General features: G+C 57.1%; 2 protein-coding genes across 6 annotated transcripts; both read right to left on the bottom strand.

The window, feature by feature from the left end:
• Nucleotides 1–6: 6 nt before the first annotated feature.
• Nucleotides 7–14,683, bottom strand: IL27RA (interleukin 27 receptor subunit alpha). 4 transcript variants are annotated; one of them, XM_014796853.2, is made up of 14 exons: nt 14,531–14,683; nt 14,014–14,131; nt 9,958–10,115; nt 9,712–9,869; nt 8,335–8,494; nt 8,160–8,224; nt 5,699–5,885; nt 5,420–5,608; nt 3,646–3,747; nt 3,415–3,573; nt 1,560–1,685; nt 1,114–1,207; nt 822–915; nt 7–719 (listed from the first exon to the last, which is right to left on the bottom strand). In XM_014796853.2, the coding sequence occupies exons 1-14, from the start codon at nt 14,628–14,630 to the stop codon at nt 495–497; spliced, it is 1,935 nt and encodes a 644-aa protein (XP_014652339.2). In that variant the 5' UTR covers nt 14,631–14,683; the 3' UTR covers nt 7–494. The 4 variants fall into 4 exon arrangements, with proteins under 4 accessions (XP_014652339.2, XP_087281469.1, XP_087281468.1 ...); XM_087425343.1 differs by lacking the exon at nt 3,415–3,573; XM_087425342.1 differs by lacking the exon at nt 1,560–1,685.
• Nucleotides 14,684–14,910: 227 nt separating this feature from the next.
• Nucleotides 14,911–17,168, bottom strand: RLN3 (relaxin 3). 2 transcript variants are annotated; one of them, XM_004442567.3, is made up of 2 exons: nt 16,982–17,168; nt 14,911–15,727 (listed from the first exon to the last, which is right to left on the bottom strand). In XM_004442567.3, exons 1-2 carry the CDS (start codon nt 17,166–17,168, stop codon nt 15,498–15,500), a joined length of 417 nt encoding a protein of 138 aa, XP_004442624.1. In that variant the 3' UTR covers nt 14,911–15,497. The 2 variants fall into 2 exon arrangements, 1 of the variants encoding a protein (XP_004442624.1); XR_015550177.1 differs by lacking the exon at nt 16,982–17,168 and adding an exon at nt 16,494–16,612 and having other exon boundaries at nt 15,670–15,727.
• Nucleotides 17,169–17,267: the final 99 nt, after the last annotated feature.

Raw genomic sequence — 17,267 nt, forward strand, 5'->3', positions numbered from 1 at the left:
TCCAGCTACAGGAGCTGTGAACACAGGTTTATTTCTCCGGGCGGCTGGGATCCATGAAGCCACACGGGGACAGGGGATCCTTTACCCTTCTCGCCCCCACCCTCCCTGGGTGTGGCCGCAGCTGGATGGCGGGCACGTCGATGGTCCCACTCGAGGGAAAGGGAAGAGAAGGCGGCGGCGGCCCCGGCCCCATGTGGGCACACGTCCCTTCTGCTCCCGCTCCTTCCACTGGTGAGACCTCGGTCCGTGGCCGCACCGAGCTGCAAGGGAGGGCGGGAGCGCGCCCGGCTGCAGTCCTGTCACAGCAGCAGGACAGACGTGGGGAGGCAGCTGCCCTTCTGGATTTCATGTATTTCCCTTTGCTCCCTTATCCATCCATATATTCCCTGGAGGGCCAGGCCCTTCTCTGTAGGCGTCCTTCAATCTCAGCCCTTCCTGGCTGGGTGTCCTCAGGCAAGTGACTCAGCCTCTCTGAGCCTCAGTGTCTTCATCTGTCAAATGAGCACCCCTCTCTCGGCCTGGGGTGAGTTCAAGCCAGAACCTGGGGCCCTGGGTGGGGGGCCCATGAGGCCCAGGTCCTCGGGTGTGGGCAGGAAGTGTTTCTCATACCCAGAGTCCAGTGGGGTGGAGGCCTGCGGGGGCTCCATAACCGGGAGCGGCTCCACCTCCTCCACTTCCAGGATGGGCGAGTCCCCCGGGGGCTGGGCCTGGGGCACGTCCTGGGGAGAGAGAAGGCTGAGCCTCTGCCCCTGCCCCCTCCCACCAGTGCTCTGTCCCAGCACCCCACGCCCAGGGCCCCGACGAGCCAGCCTGGGGCTCACCTCCACGTGGGGCTGGCCGGAGCTGCTGTTGGCAGGGTCGGGCACCTTCTCCCAGACCCAGCGGGGCAGCACCTTGTGCCGCAGGTGCAGGCACCTGGCGGGTGGGCAGGGAAGAGTCAGGGTGGGGAGTCCCGGCAGCCGGACACCCCTGCCCAGGATGCAGGGGCAAGGACGTCACAGATCCCTGAGGCGTCCCCCCCCCGCCCCCCACGCCCCCCCCCGCCACCAGGAGCTCAGCCAGGGCCAGCCACCTCCCCACCGGGGCAGAGACCCACAGGCCGGACACCCTCACCTTCCAGAGGTGGCGAGGCGCATGCCACAGCAGGTCAGGAGCAGGCCCCACAGGAGCAGGACGCCTGGCAGGACTTTCCACCTCAGGGTGTTATCTTGGGGGGAGGGGCAGAAGAACAGGTGGACACCAGGGGGGAGGGGTCAGGTAAGGCTCAGAGTGGGGTGAATAAATGGGCGGGGCTGATGAATGGGTAGGGGCTAAGGGGGAGGGAAATCCGGGGGTGGGAGTGGGGCTTGTGAATAGAGCATAACCCATGACAGGTCACGGGCAGGGATGGGCGAAAGGGTCAGAGAGACACGTTGGCTGAGTCGGAATGCCCCCGAGGTGTCACCAGTGACCACCCCCCGAGTCAAAAGGTTGCTCATTCACGAAGGCCAACCAATCATTCCATATCCCCTTCAAACTGAGCAGACCCCTCCTATGCAGTCCCACCCCCGCCCCCCTACCTGGAAGGTGAAGTCGGAGGCTGGGACCTGGTGGGCCCTGTCCTGCAATGGTGGACGCTGTCACCCACAGCTCACAGGGACCCCAGGGAAGGTCGGGCAGGGTGCTGTTCCGGGTGGTGCCACTCACTAAAGGACACACCCAGAGAGGTTGGGAGGCAGTCAAGTCCTACCGCAGGGCCTTTGCATGAGCTTTCTCTCTGTCTGCATTGCTCTCCCCCAGATATCCACACGGCTCCCTCCTGCAGGTCTTTGCTCAAATTTCACCTCCTCAGTGAGGCCTTCCCGGACCCCACCACATTTAAAATTAAAAAATTAAAACCTCCTTCAGCACTCATCTTCCCTGCTTCATTCTCTGCCCAGCACCTACCACCATCTGCCACATTGCTTAGATATTATTTACTTTGTCTATGCCTGCACGTCCCCCATTAGAAAGTCAGCTCCACAAGGGCACCCCCAGCCCTGGACCAGTGCCTGGCACAGAGAGAGCACTCAAAAGCGGTCTATATTGGAATGAAGCAAAGAACCAAGGAGCATGGTACCCCTGCACAGAACCCAGCGAAGGCAGACTCTCCCCAGAGGCGGGGAGACACCTGGACCTCTCAGAATGACTTCTGTTTCTGTTTTTACAGATTGCTCTTTTTTGGTTTTTAAGACAAAAGAGGAAGTAGCTTTTGGTTTGTTACAGGATTATGGGATGAACATGGGTCCAGACGTCCTGCTGTAGAAAGAGGTCCAAGCGACACCAGTCATAAGATCCAGGGGCCAAACATAGCCTATAATATGGTCTTTTTTTTTTTTTTTGAGGAAGTTTAGCCCTGAGCTAACATCTGTTTCCAATCCTCTTTTTGCTGAGGAAGATTGGCCCTGGGCTAACATCCACGCCCATCTTCCTCCACTTTATATGGGACGCAGCCTCAGCCAGGGTTGATAAGTGGTGTGTAGGTCCGTCCCTGGGTTCCCAACCTGCAAACCCTGGGCCACCCAAGCGGAGCACGAGAATTTAACCACTATGCCACCAGGCCAGCCCCTAGTCCTCTTTTAATAATAATAATAATAAATACATGTGTGTATATATTTAATAATATAATATATACACATAATTTTTAGCCTAATGATCTATATATACTTTTGTAAGGTGCAATCATGGTAAAATAACTAGGTTAAAAAATAGGGGGCCAGCCTGGTGATGTAGGGGGTTAAGTTTGCGCATTCAGCTTTGGTGGCCTGGGGTTCGCCAGTTCGGATCCCGGGCATGGACCTACTCACGGCTCATCAAGCGGTGCTGAGGCAGCGTCCCACACAGAAGAGCTACAACTCTACAACTAGGATACACAACTATGTACTGGGGCTTTGGGGAGCAAAAAAAAGAAAAAGAGGAAGATTGGCAACAGATGTTAGCTCAGGGCCAATCTTCCTAAAAAAAGAAAAGGAATGTGTGTTCAGAGTAAAGATTTAACCTATACCCAAAGGTGTGAAAAAGAAATAAAAATCACACGTAGTCCTGCAATCCTGTTGGCACTGTGGGAATTTCTTTTCATATTTGTGCCTCTGCTCTGCTCAATGCTGAGTTTATTTTACAAAAATGGAACCATCCCACGGAGTTTTGTAATCTTTTTGTCTTTTTCACTTAATAAGATGTGACAGGCATCTTTCCATGTCAATAATGTTAGACCGAGTGTTTCTTTTTAATGGCCAAACGGCAGACGTGCATTGCACAGATGCCCACGAGCGTCGCGGTTCCCTAGGGAACTGATGACGTCATCTCTCCCAGGGGCTGAGAGGGCGCCTCAGGGCCCATCTGGGGACGAGGGTGGGACTCGTGGGGCCGGGAGCCGCGCAGGAGGCGGGGGCTCACCATTCGCGCAGACAGAAGGCCCGGTCTCACTCTGCGAGCACAGGGTGTAGTGGGTAAGATGGCCCCGGAGCTGGCGCCTGGGGACCTCTCCCCACGCCACGGCGGGGGTCCCCGGGGGGGCATCCTGGAGTCGCCACAGCGCGGGCCCCGCCGTGGGTGCTGGGGAGAAAGCCAGGGCGTGAAGGTCTGCCGGGGTGCCGGGACCCTCCACCGTCCAGCCCCGCCGCTTACCCAGTTCCTCTCTGAACATCCAGAGCGAGGGCGCAGGGGCCACGCCGCCAGGCGACACCGCCGTCACCGTGACTCGGTAGGGGACCCCCGCTTCGAAGTTCCCTGGGCGGGGGAGGGGCAAAGAGCGGTGAGAGCGGGTCCCCTGCCCCCTCACTTCCTACTGGGTGGGAGTCGTCCTCTGGGTCTCCAGGAGGGCACGCTGAGACGGAGGCGTGAGTGCAAGTCCTTTTTCGCGGTAACCGCGGAAAACGCGAACGCGGCCGCGGGAAGCGAGACGGGCGGGGGCCGCCCGCGAGGCCGCTGGAGCAGGCGGGGCGGGAGCTGTGCGGACCCCCGACCCCACCCGCCCGGGGGGGCTGCCTCCGAGGGCCCCTGCAGCCTGCTGTCCAGCCAGGCCACGCGCTCAGGGACCGCGCAAACCTCGGGCAGCAGACGCGGCCGCCAGGCGCTGGGCGGTCCCTGAGCGCGCGGCCCTGACACCGCCCGCCGCGTGCGGGAGGCTCCTGAAGCCCTGCCCACCGCCCTCCCCAAACCGGCATTTTCCAGAATCGGGGCTCCTCCTCCTTTTGTGCATACTGACGGGCCTGGGGACTCGGTCCTCAACTTCCCACTCGACACCTCCTCATCTCTCCCAAGCCCTTCACCCAGGACGGCTCCCCGGTGTCAAACCCCAGGCGGGCGTCTGACTCCCACGGGGGCCTCCACTGGGACGAGGAGCTCATCTCCAAACGGGTCCCCAAATTCTGCTCTCAGAGTCCCCAGCCGGAACCTGCCTGCTTCTCCCCCCTCCTCCGTCCCCACCTGGTCCAGCCCCCATCACCCACATCCCTTCTCTGAGGCCTCCCAGCCGCAGCCCTCCCCACCCGGCTGTCCCCCCCCCCAAGGCAGCCAGGGGGCACCCGTGAGCACTAGCTTCAGGGCGCATTCCTCCTCTGCTCAGCCCTCCACGGCTCCCACCTCACTCAGAGCACAGCCAAGCCCTCCCTGTGGCCCACAAGGCCCTGCACGATCTGCTTGTCCCCACCTCCTCCCACTCTCCCCCTCACTCATTCTGCTCCAGCCACATGGGCCTCCTCGCTGTCCCTGTAACATCAGGCACATTCCTGCCTCTGGGCCTTTGCACTGTCTGTTCTCTCTTGCTTTTCCCCCAGACATCCTCATGGCTCCCTCTCTCCCCTCCCTCAGGCCTTGGTTCAACTGCCACTTTCCCAGAGACGCCTTTCCTAACCTTTCTTTCTAAAATCGCAATTCTCCCTCCTCCCCCTTACTCTGCTTTATTTTCCCGATTACACTGGGGATGTACTTGGGTTTTTTGCTCACTTCATTGGCTGCCCACCCCACAAGAATGTCAGCTCCACAAGGACGGGGATGTTGCTGACAGGGAGAGTGACAGTGCTGTGATGGCTGTGGGTTTGGCTTCAGGAGCCTGACTATGTGGTTCAAATCCTGGTTCTACCTCCTACTTGCTGTGTGGCCTCGGGCAAGTTGCTTAACCTCCCTGGGCCTTTTTCTTCATCTGTACATCAAGCATGGTAATAACAGAAACCTACTTTATCAGGAATTTTGAATGACTGAATGCCTATGGTAAATGCAACAGATGTGAGCTGCCATTTCTGTGTACCAGTGTCTAGAACAGGGCCTGGCACACTGTGGGTGGTCAGTGAATACTTCCCACATGAATTAATACTTTAAGCATAACACTCTCTCCTGCAAGTCCACCCATCAGTCTGCTGTCCAGCAGCTGGGATGGGAACCCAGGTGTCCCCAGCCTCACCTGGCAGGAGAGCGCTGAAGTTCCCGGGGGGAAGCCGGACCCAGCTGAGGTTCCGCAGGGGGTCCCCGTCTCGAGCCCAGTCCACCACATGCTCCCGCAGCTCCCCGGGCCCCTGTCGCCAAGTCACCAGCAGCCCTGTGCTCCCAGCAATGCTGCTGACCACCACGCCACGGGGGGCAGAGCCTGGACCTGGAGGGCGGGGAGAAGTCTCAGCGGCCCCTCGGGAAGTCCCCTCCTGCCCCTCCAGGGCGCTGCGCGGAGGAGGTCACGGCCTCTTACCCAAGCAGGCCAAAGAGAGGTTGGTGAGCGGCTCCCCGCTCGCGGCGTTGACGCTGACGGACACCGCGGCCCACTCGGCCTGGGGGGGGAGGGAGGAGCTGCAGCAGGGGGTCCCCTCCTGGATCCGCTCCTGACCTTCCACCTGGAACCAGACTCTGTAGCTGGCTTGCACGCAGTGCCCCGGGGCCTGAGGGACGAGACGAGGGAGGTGTTAGGATCCCCCACTTACCAGGCGTGTGCCGTGTGTCTCCACGAGGTCGCCCACAGGCTCCACCTTTCCAGACGAGGAAGCGGACTCGCAAGGGGGCTCAGCAGCAGAGGTGGGACGGGAGTAGTTCCAGGGCCGGGGCTGGGGGAGGCGAGCGAGGCACTCACCGAGGGTGTGAATTTCAGGGAGAGGATGCCAAAAACCCAATAATCAAGATAAAATATACTTTTTTTGTGTGTGTGTGAGGAGGACTAGCCTTGAGCTAACATCCAACGCCAATCCTCCTCTTTTTCACTGAGGAAGACTGGCCCTGGGCTAACATCTGTGCCCATCTTCCTCCACTTTATATGGGATGCCGCCTCAGCATAGCCTGACAAGCGGTGCGACAGTGCACGCCTGGGATCCGAACCTGCGAACCCCAGGCCGCCACAGCGCCGCGTGCGCACTTAACTGCTGCGCCACCAGCCGGCCCCTAAAACATACTTTAATCAAACAAAATTAATACAAAAAAAAATCCACAACAAACAGAATGTCCAGACTTTAAGCAAAGACTGGACCTGACCCCGCACTTGTCCGGCTCTGCCTCACTCGCCTCAGCCTGGTCTGTATCCTACGCCGTTCTCAGGGATTTCAAAATTCCCACTGTTGTCCAGAGTGGTTATGTGTAGCAGAGGATGGTACCCCCAAGGGGCTTTGGGGGAACCCGTGAGAATTTTTGGTTGCCTCAGTGATCGGTGTCTAATGGGCAAGAGCCAGGGACACCACACTCTTCAAAAACAAAAAAACTCTCCCATGTCCCCCTCATTTTTGAATGACATCCCCACTGGAAAGTTTTGCAGATGAAAAACCTGTCTAATAATTGTAACTGATCCTAGAACCAAACTCCTTTTGACGTGTAAATACAAAATCTTTCGGGGGCCTGGTTTTAACATTCACTGAGTTTTAAAATATCCTGAACATATGGGGACTTTCTAAGCAGTTGTGATTATCGACTCCCAGCACAATCTGTGTTCTGATCAGAGGATTTCTCGACGTGCCCTGCATCGCCTCCGCCCTGTGGGGTCCCTGGAAGCTGGCTCTGTGGCCTGGACTGTGGTTGATTTTGGTAAACGTCTTATGTGTATGGAAAGAACGCATGTTCTGATGTTTCCTACGTGAGTCCATTAGGATGTTTTTCACCACATGTTCAGATCTTCTAGATCTTGACTTGTTTTCCATCTGCTTGTTATGAAATCACTGACAGTGGTGTGTTAAAATTTCCCACAATGGTTGGGGATTCACGTATTTCTCTTTGTAGTTCTGTCAATTTTTGTTTTATGTATTTTGAAGCCATGTTATTAGGTACCTACAGATTTAGTACTCTTATATCACATTGGTGAACTGAATCTTTTGCCATTATGTAGTAACCTTATTTCCCTTTTATTTTCTACTGAATGTTACAAGTAGAACATTGTATTTTTGGAATATGGGAACACCTGCACACATTTTAAAACATGTGTATACGTGCGTTATTTTATCTGTGTATTTCATTTCAGTATAGTAAAGGGGCACTACAAAGTATGTGTTATGAAATGGACGCACTGAGGCTGTGAATTGCTGTTTGAAAGCCAGTGAATCTTGGCTGTGCCACTCACCACTTGTGTGGTTTGGGGCAACCTTTCTGCATCTCATATTTCTCACCTGTAAATTCAGTCAATATAAATAAGTGTGTAGGACCTGGCACATAGTAAGAGCTCTACAAGTGTTATATGTGATTAAAATTAATGATATTAGATTGCACAGCCCAAGAAGGTGTGCGCCCTGTTGTTTCACTGCCTGTCTATTTACATGAGCCAGGGCCTGGCCACGCCTGGTGTAGCAGATTCTCAGCAGATTGGGATCAGTGAGGACTGTTGCACCTGGTCTGTCACCTCGTAACAGCCCTTCAGTAGTAGCACCCGAGTCCTTAGCACACTGTGCTCTCTTTTGTGGAGCTGAGCCCAGTCTTGTTTCCAAACCTTTGCACCTGCTGTCCCTCCCACCTGGAACACCTGCACCCATCTTCACGCCCCAGCTCAGACCTCCCAGAAGTAGCTGACATTGTGGAGGCTTGCTCGGCGCCCGGCGTTGTGCGAGGACCCCTCTGAGCATCCCCGCCTTGAAGCCTTGAAGCCACCTCAAGAGGGCAGCACAGTAACCTCTGTCTTGTTTGCATTATTGTCATGTGGCGTTTCCTAACTCGCACAGAGAAATACCACTGTCCCCACAACGCACCTTCCACAGAAGCAGAAGTTCTTGTCCGCCTGGTGTCCCACAGGGGTTTCCCGATATCCACACATCTTTTGGAGTCGGCAAGGATGTCGCAAGAAGGGACAAATGAGAAAGGCGTGATTGGACAGACTTCCAGGAGGGGGGGATGAGGGGATGGGGCAAGCCCGGAGCTCCTCACCAGAGGGCAGAGTCTGGAAGGACAGAATGGGGCTCCACTCGCCCCACAGGTCCTCTTCTGTCTCCATTCGGCAGCGGCCAGACACCTCGTAGCCAGTGGCTAGCGCCAGGTCCTGGATCTCAACAGGGGTCAGGGGTATGGACTTCAGTTCTGCTTCCAGCTGAGGGAGAGACAGGAGAGCCATGAGACCAAGGCTGAGTTGAGTATACTTGACCTTATATGTCAGCCGGGTGACCAACTGTCCGGCCTTGCCAAGGACCGAGGGGGTTCCCAGAACATGGGGCTTCTGGTTTTAAAATTGGGACAATCCCAGGCAAAAAGAGACAAGTTGGTCACCCCATGTGCCAGGTATGGCAGTAAGAGGTAAATTCTGTTCTTATCCCCATTTCACAGATGAGGCCCAGAGAGGGGAAGTGACTTGCCCAAGGTCACAGAGCTGGAGCTGAGATTCATCACCGGGCCGCCAGATTCCAAAGTCTGCATCTCAGCGTTGCCCTGAATTGCGTGAATACACACCATGACAACAGCTCTGCTCTATATCACGGTGTTTTGCATCAAAAGCTGTGGCTGAGACAGTTGATTATCCCCAATACCCATTCTCTCCTTCCTTTGGAAATAGAACCCCTGAGTATCAGTTGGGAACATGGCTGTCAAGAATAAAGACTACATTTCCCAGCCTCCCTTGCAGTCAGGTGAGACCACGTGACTATGTTCTGGCCAATGAGATATGAGAGGAAATGATGTATGAAACTTCTGGGTTGTGCTCCTAAAATGCACAGGCAGGTCCCCCAACTCCTTCTGGGGTTCCAGTGTTCTGCAGTCGCCTTCCACTTTCTTGCTGTGTGAGCTGGGGAAAGTTGCTTAACTTCTCTGAGGTTCAGCTTCCCCAACTGTAAAATAGAGATCTTAAAGGCATCTACTATACAGGGAGGTTGGAGGCACTCATGAAGACAATCCACGCAGATTTCTCAGCTTGGGACCTGATGCCCGGCAGGTGCTCAGAAATGTCAGCTGCTTTTATTAATTATTTTTGAGTGTTTCCTGAAAACCAGGCCCTGATGCTCATCTGTAATATGGGTAGGTATAAAATGCACCTCCCTCAAAGAATTCTTGTAGGGATTCAAAAAACCCATGTTTGTAAAAAACCTAGAACAATGTCTGGCACAGAGTAGATGCCCTCTAAGTGGCTGCTGCTATTACGATTTTAAGGTTAACATAAGCTATCTGAGGACCCTTACTGGTTTAATGGACTTTTGTGTGAGATGGGGACAGACTCCTGGGGCCAGTGAGGAGTGAGCGCTGGGGGTGGGGGTCTCTGGTTTAGGGGATGATTCCTGCCTGGAATGGGGGGGGGAGGAAAGGGCCCCTGACACTCACCAGGGTCCAGGCCATCTCCTGGCATCTTCGGTAGTGGAACTGGCATACCAGAACCTTATGGGGCGGCCACGCAGGTGGGGTCCACTGGACAGTGGCCTCCAGGGGGTCATCGTCTGAAAAGTCCACATCAGGGCAGAGCCGGGGGGCGTCTGGTTTCACTGGGGAGGGGGAGCCCGGGGTGCAGTGAGCCAGGGTCTCCAGGACCACCCACCCCACAAGCAGCACATCCCCCACCCCGCCTCTTACTTTGAGTTTCCAGGTTCACAAAGACTGGGGGCCAGAGAGGCCGGCCCCCCTCAGTCCCCCAGACAAGGAGTTCATCAGACGAGGTGAGCTGTTCCCGTGGAATGGTCACCCAGCTCTGCCCTGCTGACAGTGCCACCGTCCAGTTTCTTTTGGAATGGCTGTAAAGAGATGTGGGGATGGGGGAGGTATACGGGCTGGGCCCAGAGCTGTAATGGGGACAACTGCTCTGCCTGAGTTCAAATCCCAGCTCTGCTGGTTCAGAGCTGTGTGACCTTCAGCAAGTGACTTAACTTCTCTGTGCCTCTGTTTCCTCATCTACAAAATGAAGGCGATAAAAGAACCTGCTGAAAGGGCTGAAGAAGGGAGGGGAATCGATGAGATAATGAATGGAATGCGTTTAAAACAGTGTCGGGTGCACACTACATGTTATGTGAGCGTTGGTTATTGTATTTATCGAGCATCTACTACATATATGCACATTTGCATCAATGCAACTATTCAGTCAGCAAATATATATCATGCCACTCCCTGTATTGGAAGCTGGGAATAGGACTATGATCAAAGCAGGCAAGGACCACTCTGGAGCTGGTGTTCCAGTGGAGGAGGCTGGTGAGAAACACAGAACTATATCACTGATGGTGGTATAAGTGACGTAGGGAACAATCAAGCAGGGGAAGAGGAGGCAGTGTGCAGATGGGGTGTGAGGATGGGGTGAGGATGGGGTGTGAGGATGGGGAGTGAGGATGGGGTGAGGATGGGGTGATGATGGGGAGTGAGGAAGGGGAGAGGATGCGGTGATGATGTGGTGTGAGGATGGTGTGTGAGGATGGTGTGTGGGGATGTGTGGGGATGGGGTGTGAGGATGGGGTGAGGATGGGGTGTGGGGATGGGTGTGAGGATGGGGTCTGAGGATGGGGTGAGAATGAGGTGTGAGGATGGTGTGTGGGGATGGGTGCGAGCATGGGTGTGAGGATGGGTGTGAGGATGGGGTGTGAGGATGGTGTGTGAGGACGGGTGTGAGGATGGGGTGTGAGGATGGTGTGTGGGGATGGGTGTGAGGATGCGGTGTGAGGATGGGGTGTGAGGATGGGATGTGAGGATGGGTGTGAGGATGTGGTGTGAGATGGGGTGTGAGGATGCAGAGTGAGGATGGGGTGTGGGGTTGGGTGTGAGGATGGGGTGAGGATGGGGTGTGAGAATGGTGTGTGGGGATGGGTGTGAGGATGCGGTGTGAGGATGGGGTGTGAGGATGTGGTGTGAGGATGGGATGTGAGGATGGTGTGTGGGGATGGGTGTGAGGATGGGGTGTGAGGATGGGGTGTGAAGTTGTGGTGTGAGGATGTGGTGTGGGGATGTGTGTGAGGATGGGGTGAGGATGAGGTGTGAGGATGGGTGTGAGGATGCAGTGTGAGGATGGGGTGTGGGGTTGGGTGTGAGGATAAGTGTGAGAATGGTGTGTAGGGATGGGTGTGAGGATGCGGTGTGAGGATGGGGTGTGAGGATGTGGTGTGAGGATGGGATGTGAGGATGGTGTGTGGGGATGGGTGTGAGGATGGGGGTGTGAGGATGGGGGATGGGGATGGGGTGTGGGGATGTGTGTGAGGATGGGGTGAGGATGAGGTGTGAGGATGGTGTGTGGGGATGGGTGTGAGGATGGGGTGTGGGGATGGGTGTGAGGATGGGGGTGTGAGGATGGGGTGTGAGGATGTGGTGTGAGGATGGGGTGTGAGGATGGTGTGTGGGGATGTGTGTGAGATGGGGTGTGAGGATGTGGTGTGAGGATGGGGTGTGGGGATGTGTGTGAGGATAGGGTGAGGATGAGGTGTGAGGATGGTGTGTGGGGATGGGTGTGAGATGGCCTGTGAGGATGTGGTGTGAGGATGGGGTGTGAGGATGGGGTGTGAGGATGGGGTGTGGGGTTGGCTGTGAGCATGGGGTGAGGATATGGTGTGAGGATGGGGTGAGGAGTACCATGCTATTTTAGGGAGGTCAGGAAAGGTGTCTCGGGGGAGGAGACATTTGAATAAAGGCCTGAAGGATGTGAGGGAGGAGCCTGCAGTGCCTGGAGAAGAGCACTTTGGGACGAGGGAGTTGCCCGTGCAAAGGCCCTGAGGGCAAACCGTGCCTGGCTTGTTTGAGGAACAGCGAGGAGGAGGCCTGTGTGGCTGGCGTGCAGTGAGTGAGGGGAGAGTGGGAGGAAGCGAGGGCAGGGAGGGGACATGCAGGTTGTGCATGGCCTGGTGGGCCACAGGGAGGACTTTGATTTGACCCTGAGTGAGGCAGGGGCCTGGGGGGCTGTGAGCAGAGGAGGGACATGCCCTGACTCAGATGTCACAGGTGCCCTCTGGATGCTGTGGCGGAGAACAGACTGCGGGGTTGAGGGTGGGGAGCAGAGCCCAGGGAGGAGGGGACTGCTCGGTCCAGGCCAGCGCCGATGGGGGCTGGACCCAGTGGGTGCTGAGGAAACGGGCAGCGCCAGATTCCGGATACCGTGGGAGGGGAGCCAGCAAGGCTTGCTGACGGCACACATGTGGGTGAGAGAGAGGAGTTGAGGAGGTCTCGAAGGACTGGATATCAAAAGTTCAAAACAAGACCTTCATAAAAAACAACAAAAACACAGGTGTCGGTGAAGCTGTGGAGAAATCAGAGCCCTCACACATTGCCGGTGGGAATTTAAAATGTTGCAGCTGCTGTGGGAAACAGTTTGCCAGTTCCTCAAAAGGCTCAACACTGAGTCGCCATATGACCCAGCAACCTCACTCCTAGGCAGACACCCAGAATTGAAAACAGGGACTCAGAAAGTTGTCCATGTTCAAAGCAGCGCTGGCACAATCACCAAAAGGTGGAAGCAACCCAGTGTCATCAACAGATGGACGGATAAATAAGTGTGGTCCCTCCACACAGTGGAATACTATTCAGCCATAAAAAGGAAGGAATCTCTGACAAACGCTACAATGTGGATGCACCTTGAAAACATCACGCCCAGTGAAAGAAACCAGTCACAAAAGGCCACACTGTGTGTGATCCCACTGACATGAAATGTCCAGAACAGGCAAATCCATAGAGTCAGAAGGCAGATTGGCGGCTGCCAGGGGCTGAGTTGGGGCGGAGGGAGTGACTGCTAATGGGCATGGAACTTCCTTTTGGGGTGTGGAAACATTCTGGAACTAGATAGTGGCTGCACAACACTGTGAATGTAAATGCCACTGCATTGTTCACTTTAAAATGGTTCATTTTATGTTATGGGAATTTCACGTCACAAAAAAAGAGGGGACCTTCTCTGACTTCCCCATCCTCTACCAATGAAAACCAGGCCCCCTCTGGAGACGGCTGGTGGTGACAGTTGCACAACAGCGTGAATGTATTTCATGCCACTGAGCTGCACACTTAAAAATGGTGGAGAAAAAAAGACAGTAAATTTTATATGGGTCTTTCACCACCATTAAAAACAAACCCAGCCCCCACCCGGGTTCCCACTTCTCAATGTCCCTTTGACTGTTTCCTCACTTGCCCAATTTGAATTGATTTTGAGTTTCCAGGAGTGATTCATCGTGCAGGAAGCCAGTCTCCCCCTCAGACTGGGGGCCCACGAGGGCCAGGCTTTCTGCCTGCCTCCTTCATGGCTGCACCCCCAGCACCAGATCGAAGGAGCTTTTCATATGCTCAGAGAGGTTAAGCTACTTGCCCAAGGTCACACAGCAGTAAAAACAGCTTCTAATTAATCAAATAAATCATAAAATAAAATAATAAATATATTAAGTTAAAATAAGCATCTTCTTTGTGCCAAGCGCCTAACTCATTGAATCCTCAGAACCGACGCTGGGAGGCAGGTTCCGTTATTATCGCCATTTGCTAGAGGAGGAAACAGGCTCAGAGAGAGAACGGGCCTGGTCCAAGGTCACACAGCAAGGAAATGAGGGAACCTGGAATTGAAGGGCTTGAGAATGGGGGAGGGCTGGGGGGCGGGACTACTGGGTCCTCTCCACCTGAGAATGCTGGAACCCGAGTGGCCACCCCTCAAGCCTCAGTTTCCCCGAGTCATCCCGCTGTACTCACTACTTCTGGCTCTGGAGGTGCAGCGTGGAGGGCGCTCCCAGGTCCCCCAGAGGGTCCCACGAGCAGTTCAAGTCGCCCAAGGGCCCGACGCCGTGGCACTGCAGCGGTCCAGGGCTGCCTGGAGGGGGAGGCGGGAGGGTCGCAGGGGAGGGGGCCGATTCCCCCAGCCGCCTGCACCTGAACCTGAACTTCCCCTGACTGCTGAGCACTGTGGAGGGCGGTGGGGGTCCCTTACGGAAGCGAGCGGCAGGAAGGGGGCGCTGGGCACCCCTGCCCAGGCTTTGGGGCTAACCCCTCCCCTCCCTCTGCAGCCACATCCTGTTACCACCCCGAGAGCCCCCCCACCCCACGCCGGGGCTCCGGCTCCCCGCTCCCCGCCGCCCCTCCCCCAGCTCCGTCCTCCGCCGGTCCCCGCCCCGGCCATTCATTCCGCGGACGCGCGGCTCGCCCGGGGAGGTGGCGCTTCCCCGGAGAGCGCGGCGGCAGCGCGCCGGCACGAGCTCGCTCCAGAACTCACCCTGGGGAGGAGTCTGGTTGAACAGCAGCAGCAACAAGGGCAGCAGCAGCAGCTTCGGCCGGAGCCGCGGCCGGAGGGGGGCGGCCCGGGCCCCCGGCATGGCGCCCCCCGCGCCCCGGTCCGGCCGGCCGCCCGCTCGCCGCGCGCTCCGGGTGCAGCGCCCGAGCGGCGACGGGAAGCCGAGCCACCCCCCGGCCGCCTCCGCACCTTGCGCTCGGTCCCCGCCCCTTCCCCGCGCCGGAAAGTCCCCGCGGCGCTCGCCGCCCGGCTGGGGAGGGGGAGTGGGGCGGCGGCCTGGGGCGGCGGGGGCGCCGAGGGCGGGGCCGAGCTCCCCTGAAGTCTGCGCCCCACCCCGACGACACACACGCTGCAAAGTCATTTGAAACTTTTATTAACTGGGGTTGGAGAAGGTTCTGATCCGACCTCCCACGCAGCCTCCCAGCCCAGGATGGGAGGGGAACACAGGGGTCCCGAGGCCACAGCATTAGAACCCCAGCAGGCGGGGCTGGGGGTGGGGGGCTGGAAGGCAGGGGGAAGAGAGTGGGCAAAGGCTGGCACGGGGCCAGGGCATGATTGGAGCCGGCCAGGGGACAGTGGCCACAGCTGGGGCAGGAGAGAGTCACAGTCTGGGCCAGGGGCTCAGTGTGGCCAGTTTGGGTAGAGCAGGGCCACCGTTGCAGCATGGGACAGTGTGGGCCAGGCAGAGGCATGATATGGGCCAGGGAGAGGCCAGGGGGTCAGGATCAAGGGTCCCCTTTTGGCCAGGTAGGGGCACAGCTCGCTCAGGGTCAGGATAGGCTGGTCCCAGATCAGAGTTGTTTGCCGGGACTGTGTCGGCGCCCACAGCCCGGCCTCCGGGACTCGCTGATGGATGAGCATGTGGAGAGTCAGAGGCAGCTGCCCAGCTCTTGTTGGGCAGACGGCAGGGCGAGGGCGTCCACCTGGTGCCCGGCCGCCGGGCCCTGGTCTAGCAGAGGCTGCTGATTTCCCTCTTGCTGCAGCCCCACTTGCAGCAGTTGCTGGAGAGGCCGGCCAGGACATCACGGCCACCCCGAAGAAACCCCAGGGGTCCCTGCCTGCCAGGTGGCCCCCCGTAGAAGGCCTGGGGGGACTTGGTCAGGGCCAGCCACTCGCTGGAGGCCACTGCTTCACCCAGCTCGCTGTCTGCGTCGGAGTCTGCGTCTGGGAAGGCATCGCCTGCAAAAGATGAAAAGACTTAGTGCTCGGGGCTTAGCTTCCGCCACACAGAGTCCTGGCTCCCGGCCGGTCCACCCGCTTCTCTGTTCTTGTGACTCCGCCTCACGGTGAAGGTTTTGACTCCGCTCAGGCCTGGGTTCCAGCTTTGACGTGCAGATTGTTCAACCTCACTGAGCTTGCCTTTCCTCTCTTGTCATTTATTTTGCCCTCCTCTTTATTTGTTGAGGACCTAATGGTTAAGAACGTGTGTTTGGGAGCCACCTCAGTCCAACCTCTTTGAGTTGGAATCCTGAGCAAGTGAGTTACTTCTCTGAGCCTTGGTTTCCTTGTCTGCAAAGGGTTTTATACAGAGTAGATCAGTTCATTAATACCCATAAAAAATCTTAGAAGTGTCTGGCACTTGATACCACTCAAAATGGCATGGATCATTTACTGAGCACTTAATGTATGCCAGACTGTTTTAAGGGCTTTCACAGATCCACTCTTTCTTCCTCTCAATGACAAGCCCACGAGGTGGGTGCTGTTAACATGGCCCCTATTTTCCAGAAGAGAATGTTGAGGCGCGCTTCTGTAAAGTAACTTACACAAGAACACACAGCTTTCACGTTGTGAAGCTGCTGCTGAGCCCGGCGGGGTGTCTTCCAGCTCCACACTTATATTATCAGCATCACAAACGTCTATTTTTTCGCCCCTCATGAAACTAGGCCCCCTGCCCCCTGCCTGAGCCCACACTCAGCCCCCCGCCCTGCTTAGACTGTGTCCTCACCTGTTTTGACTCAATGTTGCCGCTTAATCCTGTGAGATTCGGGGACTACGCCTCCCATGTGCAGACAAAGAGGCTCAGAGAGGGGAGGCCAAATCCGGCCTTGCTCACGCCACACCCTCCACTCCTGTCCCCCCAGGGCTGGGAAGCACTGGTGAGGGCTTCTGAATGCACCCTGGACGCACGCACGCACGCAGCGGCCTGGCTCTGGGAGGGCTGAGCAGCCAGCAGGTGCACGGGAAACAGCAGCCTGTTCTCTCACTTGAGCCGGTGCCGGTGGCTTGCCGCCCCCGTCCCGGCTCTCCGGCCCGGCTAACTGGCTCCCAGCCTCGGCAGGGCTTCCAGGCCTGAGCCGGGCTCCCCAGCTGGATGTGCTAGGGCAGGGACTCGACTGCCCTGGCCCCTCATCTCATCTCTGTCCCTGGCTCCTCGGACTCATCCGTGTCCTGTGCCCGCATCCCCCAACACACACACTCCCTCCCCAGCCTCACCCATAGCTTCGTGGGCCAGGGCGTCTGACCGTCTCCACCGGGAGCCTCCGCAGGTGAAGATGACGGCTCGGATGAATTCCCTGCCGCAAAGCTTCACTCCGTAGGGTGCCGCCCCGGCCTCGGCCCTCAGCCGCAGCTCGGCAGCCAGCACCCACACGGCCAGCAGCAGCAGCCGGTGCGTGGCCATGCTGGACCAGGACGCCTGGGAGGCAAGGGTGCGCACAGCGAGGCAGCTTCCTGGGGGCCATGTCTCCTCTGCCGCCTGGGCCCCGTTTATATATCCCAG

The sequence above is a fragment of the Ceratotherium simum genome, chromosome 39, assembly GCF_057802395.1.
Source record: "Ceratotherium simum simum isolate JZ-2026a chromosome 39, ASM5780239v1, whole genome shotgun sequence".
In the NCBI taxonomy this organism is placed as follows: Eukaryota; Metazoa; Chordata; class Mammalia; order Perissodactyla; family Rhinocerotidae; genus Ceratotherium; species Ceratotherium simum.

What these genes read in the sequence shown, in the direction of transcription:
- IL27RA (XM_014796853.2), bottom strand. Translation starts at nt 14,630, where the DNA reads ATGCCGGGGGCCCGGGCCGCCCCCCTCCGGCCGCGGCTCCGGCCGAAG. An exon ending in CGCCTCGCCACCTCTGGAAG is followed by an intron (nt 916 to 1,113) that starts GTGAGGGTGTCC and finishes CCCACCCGCCAG; the next exon opens with GTGCCTGCACCTGCGGCACA. An exon ending in CCGGCCAGCCCCACGTGGAG is followed by an intron (nt 720 to 821) that starts GTGAGCCCCAGG and finishes CTCTCTCCCCAG; the next exon opens with GACGTGCCCCAGGCCCAGCC.
- RLN3 (XM_004442567.3), bottom strand. Translation starts at nt 17,168, where the DNA reads ATGGCCACGCACCGGCTGCTGCTGCTGGCCGTGTGGGTGCTGGCTGCC. An exon ending in CCTGGCCCACGAAGCTATGG is followed by an intron (nt 15,728 to 16,981) that starts GTGAGGCTGGGG and finishes CATCTTTTGCAG; the next exon opens with GCGATGCCTTCCCAGACGCA.